Source organism: Solanum stenotomum, chromosome 3, assembly GCF_019186545.1.
Source record: "Solanum stenotomum isolate F172 chromosome 3, ASM1918654v1, whole genome shotgun sequence".
NCBI lineage: Eukaryota > Viridiplantae > Streptophyta > Magnoliopsida > Solanales > Solanaceae > Solanum > Solanum stenotomum.
Window position 1 is genome coordinate 54,429,398 of NC_064284.1, and position 27,145 is coordinate 54,456,542.

At 37.3% G+C, this 27,145-nt stretch overlaps 1 protein-coding gene across 1 annotated transcript; it reads left to right on the top strand.

Moving 5' to 3' along the window:
• Window positions 1–18,230: 18,230 nt before the first annotated feature.
• On the top strand, window positions 18,231–22,731 carry LOC125859065 (uncharacterized). The gene is made up of 6 exons (XM_049538802.1): window positions 18,231–19,702; window positions 20,153–20,409; window positions 20,851–21,488; window positions 21,606–22,384; window positions 22,538–22,679; window positions 22,726–22,731. Exons 1-6 carry the CDS (start codon window positions 18,231–18,233, stop codon window positions 22,729–22,731), a joined length of 3,294 nt encoding a protein of 1,097 aa, XP_049394759.1.
• Window positions 22,732–27,145: the final 4,414 nt, after the last annotated feature.

The window sequence follows — 27,145 nt, forward strand, 5'->3', positions numbered from 1 at the left end:
AATGACCATTTCATGAATTCAAGAATTCACAGAAGAAGGCAACCAAACAAGGCCCTTATCTCATTAAGGGTAAAATTGTCAAAAAGTGTCTTGTTTATTTTTTTAGTATAAATAGTAGTCTCTTTTATTTTGGGAAGATTTAGACTATATTGAATATTGACTCTCAAATTATAGTATCTTCTTAGTGAGTAATTAGGGTGAACTCTTGGGATTGCTTGTTAACTTCTTGTGTTTGATTAATCAAAATGTTATCCCTTTGTGATTCTTGGTTTCATTTGATTATTCTTCCTTGGGTTGAATTTAGTTTGTTGAAGTCAATTGGGAGGTGAGGGTTTTAGTCCCTTGTTGCCCATAATTTCAATAACTTGAGTATTAATCCACATATCCTTTCTTTATTCCTTTCCTTCCTTGATCGTTATCATACTCTGCGTTTCCTTCTGAGAGTCTATCAAGTAAGTCGAATAACTCTTCGTTTGTTTTTGCTAGGGCTTGTCCACCTATTGCACTATTAAGAAGTACACGTGCATTATAATCTAAACCCTCAAAGAATGCATGAGCAAGTACCTCATTAGTTTGCATGTTGTGCAATCAAGCATTCAACAGTTTTTTAAAACGTTCCCACGCTTGGTACATATCCTCCCCATGGTTTTGCTTAAAGCTTAAGATCTCACTCCTTAACCGTGCGGTGTTCTTGGAAGGAAAAATTGACTCAAGAACTTCTTTGCTAAATAATCCCATGTAGTGATGGATTTTTGTGGGTCAGAATCTATCCTATGTGTGGCGCTTCCTAACAAGTAATATGGGAACAACGTCAGCCTCACATAGTCCGATGAGACTCCATTTAGGATGTATGTATCACTAATCTCTATAATGTTCCTAAGGTGGATTTGGTGATCCTCAAGGGGGAGACCGGTAAATTGTCAATTAGAATGAATGAATTTTACCATGCCTTATTTTATTTCGAATCTACCCCCGAATGGTGGTTTCCTTATACTAGATAACACATTAGCTGTGAGTGGGACTGCTAATTAACGTATCAAGTGGCATTTCATCCAATAATAAATGCCAACAATCGTTCCTCAGTTTAATAATACAACTACGTGAGTTGGGATCGATCCCATTGGGAGTAGTGCTTCCTTCGAATTACTTTATTAAAAGTACAATGACAAGCTCTTCAATCAAACATTTCTTGCACAATAAATATTCAAATCTCCAATTTTGGGTTTTAACTACCAATTCAAACTTATAGCTCAACAAAAGCAATCAAATATTAGAGTAAAACTCGGGGAATTGATCAGCCAATTATTAAATCTCAACAAAACAGGTAAACATTAATGCTCATAATGGACTAATTTGTTGTAGGCAGGTCGAACTATATATAAAGTAATTTTCTCTCAAACTTACCTTCTCTATGTTGAATTCTCTCGAACTTCAACACCGATTGAATGAAACCCAACTTTTTACCTTCATCAAATCCACTCTCTCGAGTTGGTTACAAAGGAAAGGTTCCTTGTTTCACTCTCTCGAGCTGAAACTAATGAAACCCACTACTAAGGACGCTAAGATTTCCACCTTGGTCTCACACCTATCTCTCGAGCAAGTGCTCAACACTGAAATTGACACACGAAGTAAAACAATTCAATCTCGAAACACAACAACAACTTAGACCCACTTCAGATTAATACCATTCTTCGCAATTAACAAACATCCATTAAATAAATTCAACATTTGGCTTCATGATCAAAAACCCCAAATAAAGGGTTTTAGCCATTCATCTCAAAAATAAATAGATTAAAATTAATTATCACTACCATAGTTGGGTACAAAATGAGAATTATAGATGAAATTCAATAGATAATCTTCTCTCTTGCAAAATCTCTCTCAAAATCTTACTAAACTATCTTCCCCAACCCTTTGGTAGTGTTTTCTCTCTAATTAATTATGTTCTCCCTTTCTGAATGAATTTCTCTCTCTAGCCAAAACCAATTTAAACAAATCTGAAATGTCACTACTCAAGGCTACTCGGTGAAGTAAGTTGGATATCACTGACGGGTCGGCAATTCGCCGATTGATCTTCTTCTCACCTTCACTTTTCGCTTCTTCTTGGTCTGGCTACTTTAACTTTAGGTGATCTAGGTTGGTATCGCCGAATGACTCCGCATTTCGACCATTATCCTTCCATCTCGCCTATCAGCACTTGCTTGTATTTTCTTTCGTACTTTTGGCAACCTGGTTGTCCTTCGCCGATTAGATCGGCGATACGCTGAATATGGTTGCTGCTCACCGAATTGCCCCCATTTTAGCTCTAGCACTCTATAACTTTAGGCGGTATCTTGGCAATTTGGCATTTCGCTGAATGATATTGGTTATTCGCCGAACGATATCATCAATCATCAGGCCTTCTTTTATTCATTCCTAAGGCTTTCTTTGTTCCTTTTTTCCCAATAATGTCCATGCTTTGTTCTAACTCTGAATACCTAAAACTCAAGGGTTTACATCTGTTGTTGAGATAAAATATGCATTTGAGGACACTAATTCTATTAAAATATAGCCTTAAATGAGTCTAAATTGTGAACTCATAAACACTCCCAACTTAAACTTTTGCTTGTCCTCAAGTAAAACTCAAGTTCAGCAGTTCAAAAAGGATGTCTCAAACAGTGTTGCACAAAACTCAATCATGAATGTACATGATTAGTCGACAAATTGGACTCATCTAGAGCTATATTTTAATAAAAATTGTGTCCTCAAATGCTTATTTTATCTCAATATCTGATAAAAACTCTTAAGTTTTAGGTATTTGGAGTTAAAGAGAGCATGGACACTATGTTGCAAAAAAGGAACGGAAAGGGTTAAAAAGAACGAAGAAATGAAGGCCTGAGGATTGCTGAGTCCACTTGGCGAGTCGCCGAAGGGTCTTACTTTGCCTTTTTGTTCCAGTGTGCTGAGCCCTGAAGAGAAGGATCAAGTCTACGGAAAAAGGGAGCAGTCGGCGCATCGTCGAGCAGTTCCATGAAGCAGTACCATACCGCCCAATGGCCCAGAGCACGACAATGCAGAAGGTTGCTATGAGATGGCGATGAACTACACCAAAGGGCTAATCATTGAGTTGATCGGCGATTCCAACTAATAACACCGAATGATCCGCTGCAGCACAAATCTGTCGTAACTATAAATACTAATTAGAGTTTTAGTTTTAGTGTGGAACTTTTAATATAATTTTCACTTAGAGAGTAGTACATTTTGGATATTTTTTCTCTATGTTTTAGAGGGTTTTGGAAACTTGAAGAAGACGAGGGTTTCATCTCTTTGGATTTGGACTTGTGTCTCTTGGATTCTTCATTCTTGGCCTGTAACAAGACTTAAATATTCATACCAATTTGAAGGCAAGCTCATTTAGGTATAAATTTCTATCTGTTAATGTGTGGCTAAAATCCCCATTCTTGGGTGTGATTTAGAGAATATGGGTTACGATTGTTGTTGGGTGTTGTTTGCTGATAGTTTAGATGTAGTTTAATGGTGATTTCGTCTAGTAGTTTTGGATGAATTTAACAAATTTGTAGTTGCAAATACAATTTTTATTTATGTGTTTTCGTCTTGCTCGAGAGAGAAGTCGCGAAACCAAGACTACTAGATTGATGGCCTAAGGAGTAGGTCGACATGAGGTTCAGCTCGAGAGAGTGAACCCTAGTCCCATATCAAGTGGCATTTCATCCACTACTAAATGCCAACGATCGTTGTTCAGTATAATAACCCAACTACATGAGTTGGGGTCGATCCCATACGGAGTAGTGCTTCCTTCGAATTACTTTAATAAAAATAGAATGACAATCTCTTCAATCAAACATTTCTTGCACAATTAATATTCAAATCTCCAATTTCGGGTTTTAACAACCAATTCAAACTTATAGCTCAACACAAGCAATCAAATATTAGAGTAAAACTTGGGGAATTGATCAGCCATTTATTGAATCTTAACAAAATGGGTAAACATTAATGCTCATAATAGACTAATTTATTGTAGGTTGGTCGAACTATTTATAAAGGAATTTTCTCTCGAACAATTACCTTCGGTATGTTGAATTCTCTCGAACTTCAACATTGATTGAATGTAACCCAGCTTTTTATCCTCATCAAATCCACTCTCTCGAGCTTGATACAAAGGAAAGGTTTTCTTGAGCTGAAACTAATGAAATCCACTACTAAGGATGCTAAGATTGCTACCTTTGTCTCATACCTCTCTTTCGAACTGAAATTGACACACGAAGTAACATAATTAAATCTCGAAACACACCAGGAACTTAGACCCACTTTAGATTACCACCATTCTTCACAATTAGCAAACATCCATTAAGTAAATTCAACAATTGGCTTCATGATCAAAACCCCAAGTAAAGGATTTTAGCCACTCATCTCAAAAATAAATAGATCAAAATTAATTATCACTCCCATAGTTGGGTACAAAATGAGAATTATAAATGAAATTCAATTGATAATATTCTCTATTGCAAAATCTCTCTCAAAATATTACTAAAATTGCTCCGCCCAACCTATTAGTAGTGTTTTCTCTCTAAATAATTTTTTCTCCCTTTCTGAATGAATTTCGCTCTCTAGCAAAAACTAATTTAAACAAGTCTGAAATGTCAATGCTCAAGGCTACTCGGTGAAGTAGTCAGATATCGGTGACGGTCAGTGATTCGCCGATTGCTCTTTATCTCGCCTTCATTTTTCAGTTCTTCTTGGTCTGGCTATTGTAACTTTAGGCGATCTAGGTTGGTATCGTCAAATGACTCTGTGATTCGCCCATTATCCTTCCATCTCACTTATCTGCACTTGCTTGTATCATCTTTCGTACTTTTTGCGACCTCGTTGTCCTTCGCCAAAAAGATCTGTGATACGCTAAATATGGGTGTTGTTTGCTAAATTTGCCCCCATTTGAGCTCCAGTGTTCTGTAACTTTAGGCAGTATCTTGGCGATTTGGCATTTCGATGAATGATAGTGGCGATTCACCGAACGACATCATCAATCATCAAGCCTTCTTTTATTCATTCCTAAGGCTTTCTGTGTTCCTTTGTACCCAATAGTGTCCATGCTTTGTTTCTAACTCCAAATACCTGAAACTCAAGGGTTTATATAAGTTATTGAGACAAAATATGCATTTGAGGACACTAATTCTATTAAGATATAGCATTAAATGAGACTAAATTATGGACTCATCAACTGCCACATCACGAACTAGTTTTGCCGGTATGATTGGGGGCACCTCTTGGTTATTCAGGTTCTTAGGTTGTTCACATTGTCTTGGTTATTATCCTCATTGTTTTCCTGAAGGCCTAACCCCAATTCTTGCTGACGTCCCACGTTTGCCATTTTTTTGTGTAAGCGTAAAGCTCTTTCGGGTTTGTTGTCTAGGTTGACAAGTTCTACTTTTCGAGCCAGACTTGAGAGTAAGATGCCTGCAATAAACAAGATAAGATCAAGTAATTAATACCTGAATATTCTAATTATAGCAGCGCCAAAAAATTGTTGCTCCCCAAAGTACACGCAAGTGTACGTTGTCGCTCAAATAATATAGATTCTTAAAGAAACGAGTTATCATTCCCAAGGGACTAATGATCAATTTATATTTAACATACAATTCTACAAATAAAATAAAAGTAACCATTTTTTGAAATGGTGATGATTATTAATTACTACTACGAATTATGCAATAAATAAAAGTAAGTAATTGTGAACGACTGTAAGATGACGTTTCAAGCAAGTAAAAGACAATTATAGGGCTGAGCATGCAATGAATCTCACGTATCATATTCCTGGCTTTGAACTAATTTCAATTTTCAAGTTACTGGTTTACAGGGTTAAATGTATGAGTCGGGCCTCTCGACCTCTAGTCGCCTACTCAAGTTAGCTGTCTAACTACATCGTTGAGCGAGGATAAATAGGCCTAACTAGCAAGCATTTATCTTTAATCCTATTTCGTAACCAAGAAATTTGTTCGTCCGGTCTATCTAATCCTTTTTCTCTCGATTTTAAGATTATACAATATATTTATCTCTAGATGGCAAGTCAAGAAATACTAAAATAAGAATATAAAAGTAACTTATAATGGCCACCAAGAATTAACTCTAGAACCTTAAATATTCAACAATCGATTCGTAGCTACAGTGGAATTTAGCCACTCAAACTATAAGAAAACCACAAAATACAATTGTTCATGCGATTTCTGAAAAATAGAAGAGTTAAAAGATCGAAACCTATTACAAAAAATGACGCTTTCTCTTGTACAACAAAATAATATCGAACTCCCGACAATATAGACCTAAGGGTCTATTTATAAGAGTTGGGAAAATTGGAGAAAAATTCTACTTCAACACACCTAGAGTTTGCTTCTAAACTTCCCTCCTTGGCGCATCACGCCTGGCAGATCATCAGGCAGTCATCCCTAAAATTCCAGGCCTAGCGCGGCACCTCGCTCAGCACACCTGTAAAGGGCTTCTAAAATTTGAACCTGGGCGCCTCACACCTTGTAGTGCGCCTCAACAAGTGGTCTAAACTTTCACCAGTGGCGCCTCGCGCCTTGCAGTGCACCTCAATGAGTGCTATGAACTTTCACTAGTGGCACGTTGTGCCAACCAATGCGCCAGCCACTGGTGATTCTTGCCTGGCCATTTTTTGCTTTTTCTTTGCTTCTTCTTCTCTGAATCAACTCTAACTTCCATCAAAATTCCTGAAACAACTATTCACATGTGTGAGTGCACAATCAATGCAAGTTTAACAAAATCAAGCTAATAGACTCAAGATCATTCTTTGATTCAACTAAAAACGTGGGCAAATCTCGACAATTTAGGCAGATATATACGCCTAAAATCATTGTGAGACCCACTATAGCAGCTTGCATGGAGACATAGATTTGTAAGTCCTTCTCCAAACCTCCACTTTATAACATACCTTTGTATCTTAATGTTCAAAAGTAATCCCTTCACGCCAAATCCTATATCGAAAGTTTTAATCACCTAAATTTGATTCTAAAATGCCCTATTGATTTCTTTATGTCTTGGCTACTAGAAAATATAAATGAATTATGTATATATTATCCTACCCATTTTTGGATCGCCCTAGACATCACTTGGCTTAGATTGTGTCTAAGACTAGCCTAGCCTAAAATTTTAGGTAGCTTCTTGGAGTGATTGGGAGTGTAGATTTGAGTTTTGATAGTAAAATGGGAGGGAATGGGTGAGAAAGTCATTCCTCTCCCCCCCTACAGTCGCTACAGCAATACCGCTATAGTGAAAATATTTCCTCTATAGCGAGATACAAGTATGTGGCCGGGAATATTTTTTGTGGTTTTGTTCATTTAAATTTCTTAACATAGTATACTTGGTTACATGGGATGGGATGTTGTAGTCTTGTATGGTTTGCATAGGGTTTAATTCTTTATTAACATTGCCCAAAATATGGCATTGATATCTCGTGATTGGCTAGTCCTTCTTTCCGCCCTAATAATACTTTGGGGATGAACTATAGGTAAATTGTATCTATTGTAACCACCTAATTTGTAGCTACTCAAAAGTGGAATCTCAAATTTTGTTGAACATGAAGTGTTTATGAAAGAATTTTTTTAGGTAGGTTGTGGTTGTTTGATTAATATCTTATAATGTTTTCAATCCTATGTAAGGAATGTGTTTACTTAGTTCTCAAGTGATTTTTGTTCAATGTGATTTTTATTGTCATTGTGATATGTGTTTGTTAGTTGGCTAGGGTACCATGCCTGGTATAGGTATCGCTCAGTTCGCTTGGGTGCCACGCCTGTCACATAAGAACGGTCAAATATCCTCCTTAAAACCAATTAAAAGAGACACCGGTCGCAGCCAATAAAAAACCAATGAAGAGACAAGGTCGAATCCCATAAAGAATGATATATTGTAGAGAATTTCTATCGAGCAATTTGGATTTTAGAATTGCTCATTTGAAATAGTAAGATAAAGTGGGCGGATGATTCCACCAATTTAATAAAAAGTTTTATATATCAATTATCACATTAAATCTAGAATTTCGAAAAATTCAAGAGTTAACAAGCAATCTAGGTGTCACGACCCAAGGGTACCCCCTAGACATAAGAAGGCACATAGAACCCCGAAAGGCCCCATGTAAGCCACGTAGCATATCATAACATAAAGTAATAGAACAATAAGACTAAAAACGCATTTCAAGTCCAAAATTTTCATACAGGAAAGCGGAAGTCTAAAATTGTCTCAATTAGCCATCTATTCCAATAATTGAATCAAATAGGTCACAGCCCATACAACATAATCTGAAAGTCAAAAACAAAGAATGAAGCTACTAAATGAAAACACTCATCCTAGAATCTTGAGGACTCACCAACAAGCTAGGAGAAATGATCAAATCCAAGCTTTAGCCAATGATGACCACCTTGAGAACCGGACCCTACACTTGGGAAAAATGTAGGAAAATATGGTTTAGTACAAAAATGCACTAATTATTATAGCCATGCACAAAAATCATGAAAACATGCAATTTACTATGTTAAAGAAACATTTTGAAACTACTAGAGAAACTTAATTCATAAGCATAATCAACGCATAGATCATTATATCATAAGATGAACCTATCATACATACCTCAAAGCATACTTGTGCAATGCATGAATAAGATCCCATAATCTTACCCATACTAAGTATAGCTTCTTCAGTAACTATAACTCATCATTCATACCCTTGTTCATACTATTATTATAATGGGGAATAGGCCTTAACCGACATAGACTATGTGAGCTTACCACGGAATCCGATGTCTATCCCACACCGAAAAGGGTTTGTCCTACTTGCCTAAGGTAGCACTAACTAAGGTAGAATGTTTCCATCTCATGAGATACATACTTTGGAAATCCAAACTCAACTATCATACAAGCTTCCACCTCATATTCATATCCACTCGGTGCTAAACATTAATTCCCATGGATTACATATTAAATGTTGACTTCAGTTCATATTCATGGAAGAATGTCTTGACACTCAATCCAACATCATTCACACTAAAGCTCATTGATTCAATAGGTGAGAATAGCCTTTCATCCTTAGAATCATCATATTGTGAGAAACCATTTCACATCATATCAATTCATACATAGGTGTGTATATGAGGATAACCTTCCAACAACACAACAACTAGATTATAATCATATTCACTTTATTCTCAAAGTGTTCTTAAATCATATACATAAACCTCATAATCATAAATATTTATCATACTTTGCCCTTCAAGAACCATAGATCATAATCTGTCAACACATTCAGAATTACTACATTAGACATGGATGACAACATTATTTAAATAGCTCAATTAATACAAGCATAATCTCATAACATCCTTGTTTCATCAATTAACCCACATCACAAGATCATAGTTGAGTAATATGGGGTTTCATGGGTTCTTTGGGATTTCAACATAAAAACCATAATAAATCATCAACTCAATCATAATATAATGTAATTCAAACATTGGAATCATTTCTGAAAGGAATCAATGACTTGGAGAAGGCTATCCATTGATAAAGAACTACCATACCTTAGCAATGGAATCAAATGCAATTGAGTAGAAAAACTTATTCCTTTAACCCTAGCTACAACTTCCTTCTTCTTCTTCTTCTTCCTTGAAGTTCTAGAGAGAGAATTTTTTTAGACAAGATGAACTTTTGGGATTTGATTTGGGGTTTTTGAAATAATGGGGTGCATGGGTGTCTTTTGACTTTAATAACTTATATAGGTGTATAAAACCAAGGCAAAATGACTTCACTTTAATAAGACTTAACCAGAAATACCCAAAACACCGCTCATTTTAAGTGAGCTTCCCAGGTGCCACGAGAGGATCCACGAGTTGTGGTCCGCTCCAGGGACTTGAGGCAGTGGCTTAGGCAACATGTGCCCTTAACCCACAAGCCCAAGGCGATCCCAGAAGGGGCTCCACTAGCCGTAGTTCTTGCCACAAGCCATGGTCCCTCTGGTGGAATTTAAGGCAGTGTCTAAGCCACTTCTCTATAAACCCTTAACCACTAAGGCATGATCAAGGCCACTCCCACAAGTCATCTAATTCTTCACAAGCCGTGAAGTGGCTCGTGTGGAGGGGCCAATTTTGAGACAGCCTTATGGAGGCTACTACATCCACCTCCACGAGTGGCACCACGACTCGTGGTGACCACCACTGGTCGTGAAGGCCCTCGTGATCTTGGGGGAGTGCCTTGGCAAGGCTTGGGCAGGCTTGGCCCTTGCCTATTTTCACTTGGCCCTAGGCCATCTCCATGACTCTAACCCTCAAACGTAGCCCTAGTTTAGCCTACTTATTTCTCGGGTGTTACAATATCTCCCCCTTGGGAATATTCGTCCTCGAATGACTATCTATACACCTTACGGAAGTAAAGACTCGAGACTAACAACCCATCATGCATGAAACATCAAAATAATGCACAATTCTAAGGAGGAAACATCAACTCCATCTCAAAAATAAATCACTGCAACACAAGGAAGTAGGAACTACATCTAACAACCTATTATGCATGAAACTGAACATTTCTCATATTTATAGGAGGAACTACCTTCTCCAACTAAAAGCATGCTCAACACTATATCATTGAGCCAATATGCAATTACTCTCATAAGATTATTAAAGCATATTCATCAACTCATCTCATGAAGTCAAATAGGTAACTCATACTAAATGCACAAAACCATGAGAAACATAAATCATGAAAACTCATTTTCTTAGTAAACATTTATTTCATCAAGAACCTGCATAACATAAGGAAATCACGAGGAAAACACCTATAACACATATGACTCAAAAAACACTAGAACTCAAGAGGAACTATTTACCTCAATCTTGAATAGGAGTGGAAGGAAAAAGATGAGGATATCGGGACTTCATACCAGCCTCGGCCTCCCAAGTAGTACCCTCAACTAAGTGATTTCTCCATAAAACCTTCACGGAATCTATTTCCTTGTTTCTCAATCTCTTGACTTGCCGATCTAGGATCTTTACCGGAACCTCTTCGTATGAAAGAATTTCGTCAACTCCAAACCCTCCAAGGGGAATAATGGATGCCGAATCTCCAATACACTTCTTAAGTATAGAAACATGAAATACCGGATGAAGCGGAACCAACTTATTTGGAAAATCCAACTCATAGGAAACCATCTTAATATGTTTCAAAATTTTGTATGGGCCTACATACCGGGGACTAAGTTTCCCTTTCTTGCCAAATCTCATCATACCCTTAATGGGTGTGATTTTCAAATAGACCCAACCATTAGCTTTAAATTCTAGATCCCTTCTTCTCACATCGGCAAAAGACTTTTGTCTACTTTGAGCCATTCCCAACCTCTCTCTAATAGGCCAAACTTTCTCAATAGCTTCATAAACCATTTCGGAACCAATAAGAGTAGTTTCACCTACCACAAACCAACCAACCGGAGACCTACAACTCCTACCATACAAGGCTTCAAAGGGATCCATACCAATACCTGAGTGATAACTATCATTATAGGCCAACTCTATTAATGACAAGTGGTAACCACAATTAGATTTGAAGTCTATAACACATTCCCTTAACCTATCTTCCAATGTTTGGATGCTACGCTCCGCTTGCCCATCGGTTTGGGGATGAAAAGTCGTGCTAATCTTAACCTTAGTACCGAGCCCTTTTTGGAATGACTTCCAAAAGTGAGAAGTAAATTGAGTACCCCGATCCAAAATAATGGATGAAGGAACCCCATGCAACTTCACTATCTCTCTTATATACAACTTGGCATAGTCTTCAGCCTAATAAGAAACTTTGATGGGAATAAAGTGGGCTGATTTTGTCATCCGATCTATAATGACCCAAATAGAATCATGTTGTCTTCGTGTGCGAGGCAATCCCACAATAAATTCCATATATACATCTTCCCATGTCCAAGTGGGGACACTTATATTTTGGGATAAGACTCCCGGCCTTTGATGCTCAACCTTAACTTGTTGAAAATTATGGCATTTGGCTACAATTCCCACAATATATTTCTTCATACCATTCCACCAATACACTTCACGTATATCACGGTACATCTTGGTTTCTCCCGGATGAATAAAATACAAGAAATATAAGCTTCCTCTAAAATTTGTTCCCTCAAACCATCAACATCTGAAACACGTAACCGACCTTGGTACCTAATCACCCCATCTCCCCCTTGAGAGAAAGCTTGTATAGACTTCTTGAGTACTAACTCTTTCAACTCAACTAATAAAGGATCAAGACCTTTACTAGTTCGACACCTACCCGGGCCAATCCATGCACCTCACAAGCAAATTCTTTCTTTTCATCCTCTACATGAGACACACTATCCATGGACAATCTACTAAGTGCATCCGCTACAACAATAGCTTTGTTGGGGTGATAAATGTCACTCATAATATTATGTTTCAAAAGTTCTGACCACCTTCATTGTCGAAGATTCAAGTCATTTTGGCTAAATACACATTGAAGACTCTTGTGATCGGTGAAAACATCCATATAAACCCCATACAAGTAATGTCTCCATATTCTCAACACAAATACAACCACCGCTAATTCAAGAAAGATCATGGGTAGGATAATTCTTCTCACGTACTTTAAGTTGCCTTGAAGCGTAGGCAATCACTTTACCATTTTGCATGAGGACACATCCCAACCCCACTCTGGAGGCATCACAATATACCACGAAACCATCTGTACCTTTCGATAAGGTCAACACCAGAGTGGATGTAAGTTTATCCTTCAACTCTTGGAAGATTTTCTCACAAGCCTCTGACCACTCAAACTTTGCCTCTTTTTTAGTCAAAGTCTTTAACAGAGAAGCAATGGAGGAAAACCCCTCAAATAACCTCCTATAATAACTGACTTCACAAAAAGCCTCTAATGTCAGAAAGAGTTAGAGGTCTAGGCCAATTCTTGACCGCATCTGTTTTCTTAGGATCTACCTCAATGCCCTTGCTTTACACAATATGACCAAAGAAAGCTAAGGACCTTAAAAAAATTCACACTTGCTAAAGTTTGCAAAAAGTTGTTGGTCCTTAAGAACTTGCAATATAATTCTCAAATGGTCCACATGTTCATTCTCACTCCTTGAATAGATCAAAATATCATCGATAAACACAATCACAAGCATGTCTAGGTAGTACCTAAGCACTCTATTCATCAAGTCCATAAACGCCACTGGAGCATTTGTAAAACCAAATGACATTACCACAAATTCATAGTGACCATATCGGGTACTAAAGGTCGTCTTTGGAATATCAACCTCTCTCACCCTTAATTGGTGATAACCCGAACGAAGATCTTAGAGAAATAGCTAGCCCCTTGAAATTGGTCAAACAAATCATCAGCCCTCAGGAGAGGATATTTATTCTTGATGGTTACTTTATTCAATTGAGGATAATCGATGCACATTCTAAGAGACACATCCTTTTTCTAAAAAAAACATCGGAGCACCCCATGTAGAGATACTCGGTCGGATGATGCCATTATCTAACAAATCTTTTAGTTGCTCTTTCATCTCATTCACCTCGGTCGAAGAAATTCTATAAGGAGGAATGGAGATAGGTTGTGTATCTGGTGAAAGGTCAATACTAAAATCTAGTTCCTGCTCGGGAGGAATACCTAGTAAATCATTAGGGAAAACTTTCGGGAACTCATTCACTACCACAACCAACTCTAGGAAAGGGGTTTCAGATTCAACATCCCTCAATCTAACAAGATGGTAAATACACCCTTTGGAGATCATCTTCCTAGCTTTAAGGCAAAATACAAATTGACCTCTAGGCAGAGAATTTCCCCTCTTTCATTATAAGATAAGCTCATTTGGAAACTGGAATCTAACCACCCTAGTCCTACAATAGATAGAAGCATAACATGCATACAACAAATTCATACCCAAAATAACATCAAAGTCTAACATGTGTAACTCCACCAAATCCACCAAAGTAACTCTATGGGACAAGGAAATAGGACAACTTCTATAAACCCTCTTAGCCAGAAGTGAGTCACCAATCGGGGTAGAAACCGAAAAAGGTTCAACTAACATTCGATGAGTATTTCAAACTTAATGGCCATAAAAGGTGTCACCAACGACAAAGTAGCATCGGGATCTAACAAGGCATATACATCAATAGAAAAACTTTTAACATACCGATCACCACATCCGGGGAGCTCTGTTGGTCATCTCAGGATTGAAGAACATAAAAGTGGTTATGCTTTTGGGCATTGGAGTTTGAACCGCTTGGAGGAGCTTGTTTATCTTCCATTCCCTTAACTTTGAGCATCAGACAATCTCTCATCTTGTGGCCAATCTTCCCATAACTAAAACACCTATCGGTGCCAACTAGGCACTTACCATCATGATTTCTACCACATTTTGCACAATTATGCCTAGCAACATAAGAACCACCACTATTATCTCCTTGAGGTTTAGGGTTGGAAACTCTATCCTTGTTGACCCTTGGAGCCCTAGAGGAGCCGTGGTTGGAAAACCTTTGTTTAAACCTTGGTCGACAATGTCCATCGGACCTAGCAATGGAGAAGTTCCCATCACCGGTTCTAGCTCTTTTCACCTCTATATTCTTTTTCTTGAGTTTTAACTCCTCAATTTATTGAGCGTACACCATAAGGCTTGAGATATCCATGTCATTATGGAGTATTGTCGTACCACTTTCTTTCTCAACCAAGTCAGATACACCCGTCAAAATCCTACTCATCTTATCCCTAGATTCCGCTACCATATTTGGAGCATACTTGGACAATTGAGTGAATATTAGGGAATACTCTTTCATGCTCATACTTTCATGATAAATGTTAATAAATTCTTCAACCTTAGCTTCCCTTAACTCTCGGGGAATGAATATATCAAGAAATGCAGATTTAAACAATTCCCATCCTACCGGGCTCGCTCTTACGGGTATTCCACCGTTCCATTGATCATACCATACTTGAGAAACATCCTGTAGTTGGTAGGAGGTAAACTCTGCCTTCTTTTCCAATGACACCCCCATAATAGCAAGAACTTTATAAACCTCATCAATAAACCTTTGGGATCCTCTTCCACTTTAGAACCATGAAATTTGGGAGGGTTCATTCTAGCAAAATCCCTAAGCCTAGATACAGCTGAATTCATAGTAGGATTCACCGGAGCTATAACTTTTCTATTGGCTTAAGCTATCACGACTTGAGCCAACATTTGGATTGTAGACCTAAACTCTGCATGGGTCACATTCTCAACCAAAGGATCAACAAGAGCTTGATTAGCTTGAGGAGGAGCTCCTTGATTCACATTCTCATCTTCCACCCTTCTAGCGTTAGCCCTTCATGTATTCATTTCCTGAAGACACAAGAGAAGGATTAGGAAATAAAATTTATAGAGTGAAACTCTTAGGCACAACTTAAGAGTAATAAAAGAAGTGAAATTTCCTAAATATCCTATAGCCTCTCATTCATAAGTGTGGTGCGCTTCACAGTCAGGAACAAGACTCTACTAGACATGGCTTATGAGACATCATCCTATAATCATTCTAAACATTGTGCTTAGATTAACAAGTTTGTCACGACCCAAGGGTACCCCTTAGACGTAACAAGGCACATAGAACCCCAAAAGGCCCCATGTAATCCATTTACTATATCATAACATCAAGCAATAGAACAATAAGTGTAAAAACGCATTTCAAGTCCAAAATTTTCACAAAGGAAAGTTGAAGTCTTGACTTGTCTCAATTAGCCATCTATGACAATACTTGAATCAAATAGGGTCACCACCCATACAACCTATTCTGAAAGTCAAGTACAAGAATGAAACTACTAAATGACAACATCTATCCTCGAATCATGAGGACTCACCAACAAGATAGGAGAAATGATCAAATCCAAGCTTTAGCCACAATGATGACCACCTTGGGAACCAGACCCTACACTTGGGGAAAATGTAGGAAAATATGGGCTAGTACAAAAATGCACCAAGTATGATAGTCATGCACAAAAAATTAAGAAAACATGCTAAAAGGGACATTTTAGTTGAATGCATGCAATTTAGTAAGTTAAAGCATCATTATGAAGATAATGGAAAAGCATAAGTCATAAACATAATCAACTCATAAATCATCATTTCATAAGAGGAACATATCATACATAGCCTCAAAGCACACTTGTGCAATGCATGAACAAGATCCCATAATCTCACCCATACTATGTATTGCCTCTTGAGTAACTATAACTCATCATTCATACTTTTTTCATACTATTATCATAATGAGGAATAAAACTTAACCGACATAGACCATGTGAGATTACCATGGAATCCAATGTCTACCCCACACTGAAAAGGGGTTTTCCTACTTGCCTAAGGTAGAACTATACTATTATCATAGCTGGATCCACGAGCTAAATACCTATGTGATAGCATCCAAGGAAGCTCTACTCCATTGAAAGACAAGGATGACGCTTTAGAAACTCCAAGGAGGCCCATAACAAGATCTCAAACCAAGGAGTTCAATGATAAGCTCAATGGGCTTCAATCGCTGATCCAAAGGTTTCTTATTGGGGAAGAAGAGCTCAAGCCCAAGGGAGAGGAATTGTCCAAATGCTACAATTATTTGGTGGCCCAAATTCAAGCCCAAGATGAGGAATTTTAAGGTCCAATTTCGTGCAAAAAAGGTCAAGAAGAGTCCAAGAATCAGCCACAACAAGAGTTGCTTTCTGCCCAAGTTTTGAGAGAAGACTAGTCAAACTTTCCAAGATTGTCAAGATTCTTTTCCTAGTTGGGATTTACCTTATTTATTTATTTATATATAGGTTATTAATATTTTCCTTAGTCTATTTATGGTCTCCTAAGTACCATTTAATGCTTTCCTAGAAGTACTAAATTTGTTCCTAGTTAGATTACTTTATTTCCTTTCTAGAGTAGGATTCCTTGTAATTGTTTTTTTAGGGTTTGGCTTCTTGGACGTTTTTCCCTTCTCCTATATATAGGAGTCCTTTTCATTCATTAAAGACAATTTAGATTGATATTAATAATATTTGAGAGAGTTCTTTGAACCTTTGTGACTTGTTCTTTGAGAATTTATCTTTAAACCTTTACTAGTTTCATAGTTTAAGGTATAAAGTAACTTCTTCTTGTGATATCTTTGGTTTCTTTTTGGTATTCTTTAGAAGGTGATTAGTTTCTACATACTAATTATTGTCTTTAGTTACTCATAAAGCGGTCAAGATCCGAATCTATCGTTTTGATTCGTTTTCTCAAGTAAAGGCGTTAGATTTCTTCCATAAATCTATACGTTGTTACTTGGATCTTTTCAAGGCCTTAGAACATCTAATCTTTGGAAATTCGTGGATCTTTCCTTCGAATTTCCCATATCTTTATTTAGTTTTTTTGTTTCTTTTCTTTGTGCTTCCGCATTCTAATATTCAATTCTCTATTTGTGATCTCCCTTAACCTTGCTGTTATCAAGTGGTATCAGAGCGGTTCTATCAAGATTCCGTTCTTGATAAATCTTGGGATTTCTTCTTAGAGCAACAAAAAAAAAAAAAAAAAAAAAAACACTGTAGCGTGAACAGTAGCGTCGTGAAAAAAAAAAATTTACAATAGCGTGAACAGAAAAAAAAAAAGCTATAACTTGCTCTCTAAGAAATCTAATTACTTGTCCTCCAAGAAATTTGATTACTTGATACCCAAGAAAGTTTATTACTTGATATTCAAGAAATCTTATTACTTGCTCTCCAAGTTTTGCATTAATTTGTTTCCAAGAAAGAAGGTTGCAAGAAGAGGGGATTCTAGACCTTTAAGAATAAGAGGAATTTTTTTTTTCTTGTTCTTATAATTCTAAAATAAGTTCCTTTTTATTCGTGTTTTGTTTCAACTAAATCCTACTTGTTCTAGGACTAGTTCTTTACTTTCTTTTTGTACCCCAAGATTCCATACTTTATTACTACGAACTTGATACACGTTTTGGTTTAATTATAAATCTACAAAGTATTCTCGTTCAAAGGTTATTTTGAGTGGAAAAAGGCAAGTGTGGGTGAGTTTAAAAGAGGGTAAAAGCCATATTAAAAGTGTGATACTTAATCATTTATTCTTTTTTTTAGATGTCTAATTCAGGTGGTGATGAGGAAAGGGCTCGTTTAGAAGCTGAGGTCAAAGGAAGGAACGACTTCACCCTTCAAGCTATGCACCAACAATTTGAGAGATGGACCCTTCAATTTCAAGAGATGAGGGATATGATTATCGAGCAGAATGACACCATAGCTGCAATTAGGAGGGAGAATAATGTTGTACCCCCAAATAATGTTAGACCCCAAGTTAGAAGGAATGTACCCCATATCCCTTTTGTAAATCCTGAATATGATAATGATGATTTTGATGTTGAATTTAATCTAGAAAGAAGAGATAGGAGGGGACAAAGAGGTAGAGTAGAAGATGATAATATAAATAGTATAAAGATGAAGATGCCATCTTTCAAGGGGACAAGGGATCCAGACTTGTACCTTGATTGGGAGAGACGAGTTGAAGCCATCTTTGATTGCCATAACTACTCTGAGGGTAAGAAAGTTAAACTTGCTGTTGTTGAGTTTTCTGATTATGCTGCTTCTTGGTGGAAAAAGCTTGCTAGGGACAGATTGCAAGAGGAGCTACCACCTATTGCTACGTGGGCAGAGATGAAGAGGGTAATGAGGAAGCGATTTATTCCATCATACTTCCAAAGAGATCTACAATCTCGCCTTCAACGCTTGAAGCAAGGCTCCATGTCGGTGGATGAGTACTTCAAAAGCATGGATATGGCTATGATCCAAGCTAACTGCATGGAGGAAGAAGAGGCTACAATAGCTAGATTTTTAAATGGTTTAAATACAGAAATAGCTAATGTAGTAGAGATACAACAATATGTAACTTTAGATGAGTTAGTTGATTTGTCTGTAAAAGTTGAAAAACAAATTGAGAAAAAGCAGCAAAATAACTCATGGAGAAGTCGACCAAACACTATCTCTAAGAAGCCATGGTCAACTCAAGAGGGGAAAGCTCCTTCCAAACCTCAAGATGATAGAGGTAAAGGTAAGGTTGAGGAGGGAGGTAAAACCTTTAATCCTAAATCTTCTAAACCTTCAAGTTCTATTCAATGTCACAAATGTCATGGAAGGGGGCATATGATGCATGAATGTCCAAGTAGAAGAAACATCCTACTTAGAGAGAATGGAGAATATGAGAGTGAAAAAAGTGAGGGGGAAGAAGAAGAGGGAGAAGGTGTAAGTGAGGAAGATGATTTGGAACTGCCTAATGATGGTATAATTGGGGTGGTTAGGAGAATTATGACTATCAATTTGGGTAGTGTTGATGAAGGGCAGAGAGAGAATTTGTTTCATACTAGGTGTGGGATAAAAGGGAAGACTTATTCTATGATTATTGATGGGGGAAGTTGTGCAAATGTGGTGAGTTCATACTTGGTGGATAAACTAGGAATTGCATGCATGAAGCGCTCTACCCCATATAGGCTCCAATGGTTGAATGATTGTGGAGAAGTAAAAGTAAACAAACAATGCATGATTTCATTCAATGTTGGTAGGTATGAAGATGAGATTCTTTGTGATGTAGTTCCAATGCAAGCATGTCATGTTTTACTTGGCCGACCTTGGCAGTATGATAGGGATACTACTCATCATGGGAGAAAGAATAGGTATAGTCTTCTGCATAATGGTAAGAAGTATACTCTTGCACCATTATCTCCTTCTCAAGTGTTTGAAGATCAAAAACGATTGAGGGAAACAATGGGAAAACAAAAGGGAGAGGTAAAAAGTGAGCTTGAGGGAAAAGAAAAAGGCCAAGAGATAGAAAAAAAGAGAGATGGCCGAGAGAAAGAGAGAGAGGGCAGCGATCTAAGTAAAGAGGTAAAAGAGGGTGTGAGTAAAAAAATAAAATGTTTTGGTGAGAGGAAAGAGGCTAAGGAAAAGAAAAATGAGAGCCTTTATATAAAAGCCAAAGAGTGTTTGAATGCTAGGAGAGAGGGACTGCCCATAATACTACTTACTTACAAAGAAGTATTGATTAATTTTGAACAACTAACTCCTTCTTTGCCAAATAGTGTTTCTTCTCTTTTGCAGAATTTTGAAGATGTTTTTCCTGATGACACTCCAAAGGGATTGCCACCTTTGAGAGGGATTGAGCACCAAATAGACTTTGTGCCTGGGTCTCAACTTCCTAATAGGCCTGCCTATAGGAGCAATCCTGAAGAGACCAAAGAATTACAAAGGCAAGTTGAAGAATTGCTTGAAAAGGGATTTGTTCGAGAGAGTATGAGCCCATGCTCTGTTCCAGTCCTATTGGTCCCCAAAAAGGATGGAACATGGAGGATGTGTGTAGATTGTCGAGCCATCAACAAGATAACGGTAAAGTATCGCCATCCTATCCCTCGTCTTGATGACATGTTGGACCAACTGTATGGTTCCAAAATCTTTTCTAAAATTGATCTAAAGAGTGGTTACCATCAGATTCGTATGAATCCTGGAGATGAATGGAAAACTGCTTTTAAGACCAAATATGGACTTTATGAGTGGTTAGTTATGCCCTTTGGCTTGACTAATGCACCAAGCACTTTTATGAGACTAATGAATCATGTTTTTAAAGATTTCCATGGAAAATTTATTGTGGTGTATTTTGATGACATCTTGATCTTTTCTCAAAATCTGGATGAACACCTAGAGCACTTAAAACAAGTTTTTGAAGTTCTTAGAAATCAGCGCTTATTTGCTAATCTCAAAAAGTGTACTTTCTGTGTGGATCGTGTGGTTTTCTTAGGTTTTGTGGTCAGTTCTAAGGGAGTTGAAGTAGATGATGAGAAAATCAAGGCAATAAAAGAATGGCCTAAACCTAATAGTGTAACTGAAGTTAGGAGTTTTCATGGACTTGCTAGTTTTTATAGGAGGTTTGTGCGAGACTTTAGCACCATTGCTGCTCCTTTAACTGAAGTTATTAAAAAAGATAAGGTTTTTACATGGGGAAAGGAACAAGATGATGCATTTAACTTGCTGAAGGATAAATTGTGTTCTGCTCCTCTTTTGCAATTGCCTGATTTTTCTAAGTCTTTTGAAGTTGAGTGTGATGCCTCTGGTAAGGGCATAGGTGCAGTTTTGATGCAAGACTCCAAGCCAATTGCCTACTTTAGTGAAAAGCTAAGTGGAGCAACATTGAACTACTCAACTTATGATAAGGAGCTATATGCCTTGGTGAGGGCGTTAGCTACATGGCAGCACTACTTGTGGCCTCGAGAATTTGTGGTCAAGACTGATCATGAGTCATTAAAATACTTGAAGAGCCAAGGTAAACTTAGTCGTAGGCATGCTAAATGGGTAGAGTTTATTGAAACTTTTCCTTATGTAATTGCTTACAAACAAGGAAAGGAGAATGTGGTTGCTGATGCACTCTCAAGAAGGTATGTTTTGATCTCTACTCTTACTTCAAAGTTATTGGGTTTTGACCAAATCAAGTTCCTCTATGCTAATGATTCTGATTTTGGTGAGATTTTTGCTGAATGTAAGTTAGGTCCTTTTGAGAAATTTAATCTTCAAGATGAATTTCTATTCAAGGAAAATAAATTATGTGTTCCTAACTGCTCGTTGCGTGAACTATTTGTTAGGGAAGCACATTGTGGAGGGCTAATGGGACATTTTGGTGTACCCAAAACACTGGAAATACTTTCTGAACATTTTTATTGGCCTAGCATGAGAAAGGATGTTGAAAAAGTGTGTTCTTATTGTCTTGAATGTAAACAGGCTAAGTCTAGAACATTGCCGCATGGTCTTTATACTCCTTTACCTGTTTCTAATTCCCCTTGGATTGATATTTCTATGGATTTCATATTGGGGCTGCCAAGGACTAAGTATGGTAAGGATAGTATATTTGTGGTAGTAGATAGATTTTCTAAAATGGCTCGTTTTATCCCATGTAAAAAGACTAATGATGCATCTCATGTGGCTGACTTGTTTGTAAAGGAAGTGGTTAAATTGCATGGAATACCTAGAACTATTGTTAGTGATAGGGATGCCAAGTTCTTAAGTCACTTTTGGAGAATTCTTTGGGGAAAGTTGGGAACTAAATTGCTATTTTCTACATCTTGTCACCCACAAACGGACGGGCAAACGGAAGTGGTTAATAGAACTTTAGGGAACATGTTGAGGGCTATTTTGAAAGGAAAGTTGACTTCTTGGGAAGATTACTTACCTATTGTAGAATTTGCTTATAATAGGACCTTCCATTCTTCTACTGGTAAGACTCCTTTTGAAGTTGTATATGGATTCAACCCCCTTACCCCCCTTGATTTATTGCCTTTGCCTACTAATGATTTTGCTAATCTTGATGGTAAGAAGAAGGCTGATATGATGAAGAAAATTCATGAACAAACAAGGCTTGCAATTGAAAAGAAGAACAAGGAAGTTGCATTGCGAAGGAATAAGGGCAGAAAATATGTTGTTTTTAAACCTGGTGACTTGGTTTGGGTGCATATGCGAAAGGAAAGATTTCCTTCCAAAAGAAAGACCAAACTAGATCCTAGAGGAAGTGGGCCATACAAAGTCCTTGAAAGGATTGGAGACAATGCTTATAAACTTGATCTTCCTGGTGAGTTCCAAGTTAGTGCTACTTTTAATGTTTCTGATCTTTCCCATTTTGATGCAGATTTGAATTCGAGGACGAATTCTCTTCAAGAAGAGGGGAATGATAGCATCCAAGGAAGCTCTACTCCATTGAAGGACAAGGATGACGCTTTAGAAACTCCAAGGAGGCCCATAACAAGATCTCAAACCAAGGAGTTCAATGATAAGCTCAATGGGCTTCAATCGCTGATCCAAAGGTTTCTTATTGGGGAAGAAGAGCTCAAGCCCAAGGGAGAGGAATTGTCCAAATGCTACAATTATTTGGTGGCCCAAATTCAAGCCCAAGATGAGGAATTTTAAGGTCCAATTTCGTGCAAAAAAGGTCAAGAAGAGTCCAAGAATCAGCCACAACAAGAGTTGCTTTCTGCCCAAGTTTTGAGAGAAGACTAGTCAAACTTTCCAAGATTGTCAAGATTCTTTTCCTAGTTGGGATTTACCTTATTTATTTATTTATATATAGGTTATTAATATTTTCCTTAGTCTATTTATGGTCTCCTAAGTACCATTTAATGCTTTCCTAGAAGTACTAAATTTGTTCCTAGTTAGATTACTTTATTTCCTTTCTAGAGTAGGATTCCTTGTAATTGTTTTTTTAGGGTTTGGCTTCTTGGACGTTTTTCCCTTCTCCTATATATAGGAGTCCTTTTCATTCATTAAAGACAATTTAGATTGATATTAATAATATTTGAGAGAGTTCTTTGAACCTTTGTGACTTGTTCTTTGAGAATTTATCTTTAAACCTTTACTAGTTTCATAGTTTAAGGTATAAAGTAACTTCTTCTTGTGATATCTTTGGTTTCTTTTTGGTATTCTTTAGAAGGTGATTAGTTTCTACATACTAATTATTGTCTTTAGTTACTCATAAAGCGGTCAAGATCCGAATCTATCGTTTTGATTCGTTTTCTCAAGTAAAGGCGTTAGATTTCTTCCATAAATCTATACGTTGTTACTTGGATCTTTTCAAGGCCTTAGAACATCTAATCTTTGGAAATTCGTGGATCTTTCCTTCGAATTTCCCATATCTTTATTTAGTTTTTTTGTTTCTTTTCTTTGTGCTTCCGCATTCTAATATTTAATTCTCTATTTGTGATCTCCCTTAACCTTGCTGTTATCACTATGTAGGTATATAGTTTATGGGATAAGGAGATTGTTACTAGAAATTCGGACTAAACTAAGGTAGAAAGTTTCCATCTCTTGAGATGCATACTTTGGGAACCCGAACTCAACTAAGGTAGAAGGAACCCATTTGGAAAGTTGGACTCAACTAGTGTAAAAGCTTTCATTGGGAAGTCAGATTCAACTATCTTATAAGCTTGCATCTCGTATTCATATCAACTCGATGCTAAGCATTAATTCCTATGTATTTCATATTAAGTCTTGACTTAAGTTTATATTCATGGAAGAATGTCTTGCCACTCAATCCAACATCATTCATACTATAGCTCATAGATTTTATAGGTGAGAATAACCTTTCAACCTTAGAATCATCATATTGTGAGAAAACCTTTCACATCATATCAATTCATACACAGGTGTGTACATGAGGATAAACTTCCAATAACATAACAACTAGATCATAATCATATTGACTTTACTCTCAAAGTGTTCTTAAAGCATATATATAAACCTCATACTCATACATAATTATCATACTTTGCCCTTCAAGGAACATAGATCATAATCCATGTTCATATCTAGAATTAATCTATTAGACAGGGATGACAACATAATTCAAATAGCTCAATTACTACAAGCATAATCTCATAATATCCTTCTTTCATCAATTCACCCACATCACAAGATCATAATTGCGTAATATGGGGGCTTCATGGGTTCTTGGCCATTTCAACATAAAAACCATATTAAATCATTAATTCGATAATAATATAATGTAATATAAACATTGGAATAGTTTTTAAAAGGAACTCATGACTTGGAGACAAACGCTAGCTTTTGGGGAATTTCAATCTTTGAAATTGGGGTTTTGAAGGGACTCCATGGATGAAGAACTACCCTACCTTAGCAATGGAATCAAATGCAATTGAGTATAAAAACTTGTTCCTTGAACTCTAGCTCCAACTTCCTTCGTTTCCTTCTTCCTTGAAGTTATAGAGAGACAATTTTTTAGAGAAGATGAACTTTTGGGATTTGAGTTGGGGTTTTGGAAATAATGGGGTGAATAGATGTATTTTGAATTAAAATGACTTTTATAGGTGTATAAACCCAAGTCAAAATGACTTAACTTAATAAGACTTAAACCGGAAAAACCAAAAACACCCGTCACTTTAATTGAGCTTCCCAGGTGCCATAATGGGCTCCACGAGCCATGGTCTGCTCCATGGACTTGAGGCAATGGCTTAGGCAACATGTACCCTTAACCCACAAGCCTAAGGCAATCCCGCAAGAGCTCCACGAGCCGTGGTCCCTCTCGTTGACCTTGAGGTAGTGGCTAAGCCACTTCTCCATCAACCCTCAACCAAGAAGGCATGATCAAGGCCACTCCAATGAGTCGTCTAAGGCTTCACAACCAGTGAAGTGGCTCGTGTGGAGGGGCCAATTTTGAGGCAGCCTTAAGGAGACTACTGCCTCCACCTCCACGAGTGGCACCACGACTCGTGGCGACCACCACTGGTCGTGAAGGCCCTCATTGTCTTGGGGAAATTCCTTGCAAGGCTTGGGCAGCATTGGCCCTTGCCCCTTTACCCTTGGCCCTAGGCAACATCCATGACTCTAACCCTCAATCGTAGCTTTAGTTTAGCCTACTAGTTCTAGGGTGTTACACTAGGGGTGCGAGGATTAAAAATTAATGTCTCAGAGGGTAATTGTGATGCTCTATAATGATGAACATTTATGAATATGCTAGGTCATCTTCATTGACGCTAATCATCTTTCGATATCATAAAATCAATGCATAGAATCTCCTTTTCATCCCATCTAAATGTCAAACTAAACAACTCAATACCTTACTGTATTCTCTCTTTTGATGTAGAAATAGGTCCAATAGATCAAACTCATAACCTCTATTTTCAAGCAAGTTACAAATATCAAACCCAAATAGCTAGTATTGGACTAATTACCCACACTAATTACTCTTTTTTGAACATCAACCGCAGATCGGAAGTACGAATTAAGTTTGCAACATTATCCCATAAATTAAACCCATGCTAATTAGCCCAAATTCATGTTGGAACAACAACAAAACAGAGCATAACACAATACCCGCTATATTAAATCAACATAGAAACCCATAATTGCACCCCTAGATCTTGGCATTTTAGCCACCCATCACAAAAGATAAAGAAAGTATACCTTCCATAGTAGCCATGCGTAACACGAAGTTAAGAAATTACAAGTATACCCACTTTGATTTCAACTTCAATTTATCAAATTCAGGAGCAAAGTTGTAAATCCCCAAAAGCTAGAAAGTGTTTTTCACAAGGGTCATATTTTCTCTCTCCAAAAATCTATTTTAGAACTAATTTTTAGACTTTAGAATCCTCTATTTTCTATCTCCATTGGACTATTTATAATTTCTCAAAATTTTACCCAAAACCCAATGTGCGTCTCATTTGGCAAAATTAGTCGACCTCACCAAGCTCGTTCGTTGTGTCGCCTTTAGCTCTTCAACTCATTTTTCATGCTCTAGGCTTTTGGTGTTTGAACCTCAGTCAGTAAACTCGTTTGAGCCAGCCTTTCATATTCATTGAATAACTGTGTACCGCCTTGGTTCGCCTTTTGAGCATTTTATCTATTTTTACGCTGTCATTTTTCTGTGACAATCAGCAAGGTCGCCTTTCCGTTCGACGCATTTCCTTCACCAATGGCATTTACCAACCTTATTCAATGAACACAAGTGTTATGCACTGTCATTTTGGATTAGGTCGTACTTACTTGGCAATCCTCCTTTCTCAATTGGCGATCAACAATGTATAGTTTGCACTTCATTTTGCATTTTTGGCCATTCTTTAAAACATTAGTCCTTGCCTTATCTATTTACCATCATAGTTTCAAATCATCAATATTTTACCATAATAGGATAAATTAGGCATGGAGTATACTATTTATTGAGCTAAATAGACCTCAAATGAGTGCAAATCTACAACTCATCAGTAAATATTAACTGATGGATTGGGTATCACACCTACTACAAGGATTTACAAATCTTGTTAGAATAGGTAGAAAGTTTCATGTTTCTTTGATTATTTGTATGATATTATATGGTAGATTCGGATCGGTCGATAATACCTATCAATACATATTTTTTACTAATCCTACTCTTCTTATGTCTCTTGGCATAGTCTAAGTTGTAGGATCAGTGATGTTTTTTAGGTTCAGATGTAGATGATCTCCAACCGCTTCTACTCCTATTTCTTTATGGTGTGAGTTGTGTCGTATTACTTTACTGAATTTCGTACTCTCTTAGAAACTCTTGTACCTATTTA

Coding starts and splice junctions, on each gene's coding strand:
- LOC125859065 (XM_049538802.1), top strand. CDS start 18,231: ATGCACCAACAATTTGAGAGATGGACCCTTCAATTTCAAGAGATGAGG. Junction 19,703..20,152: donor CGACCTTGGCAGTATGATAG/GGATACTACTCA, acceptor TTCTTCTCTTTT/GCAGAATTTTGAAGATGTTT. Junction 20,410..20,850: donor GGATGGAACATGGAGGATGT/GTGTAGATTGTC, acceptor TGGTTTTCTTAG/GTTTTGTGGTCAGTTCTAAG.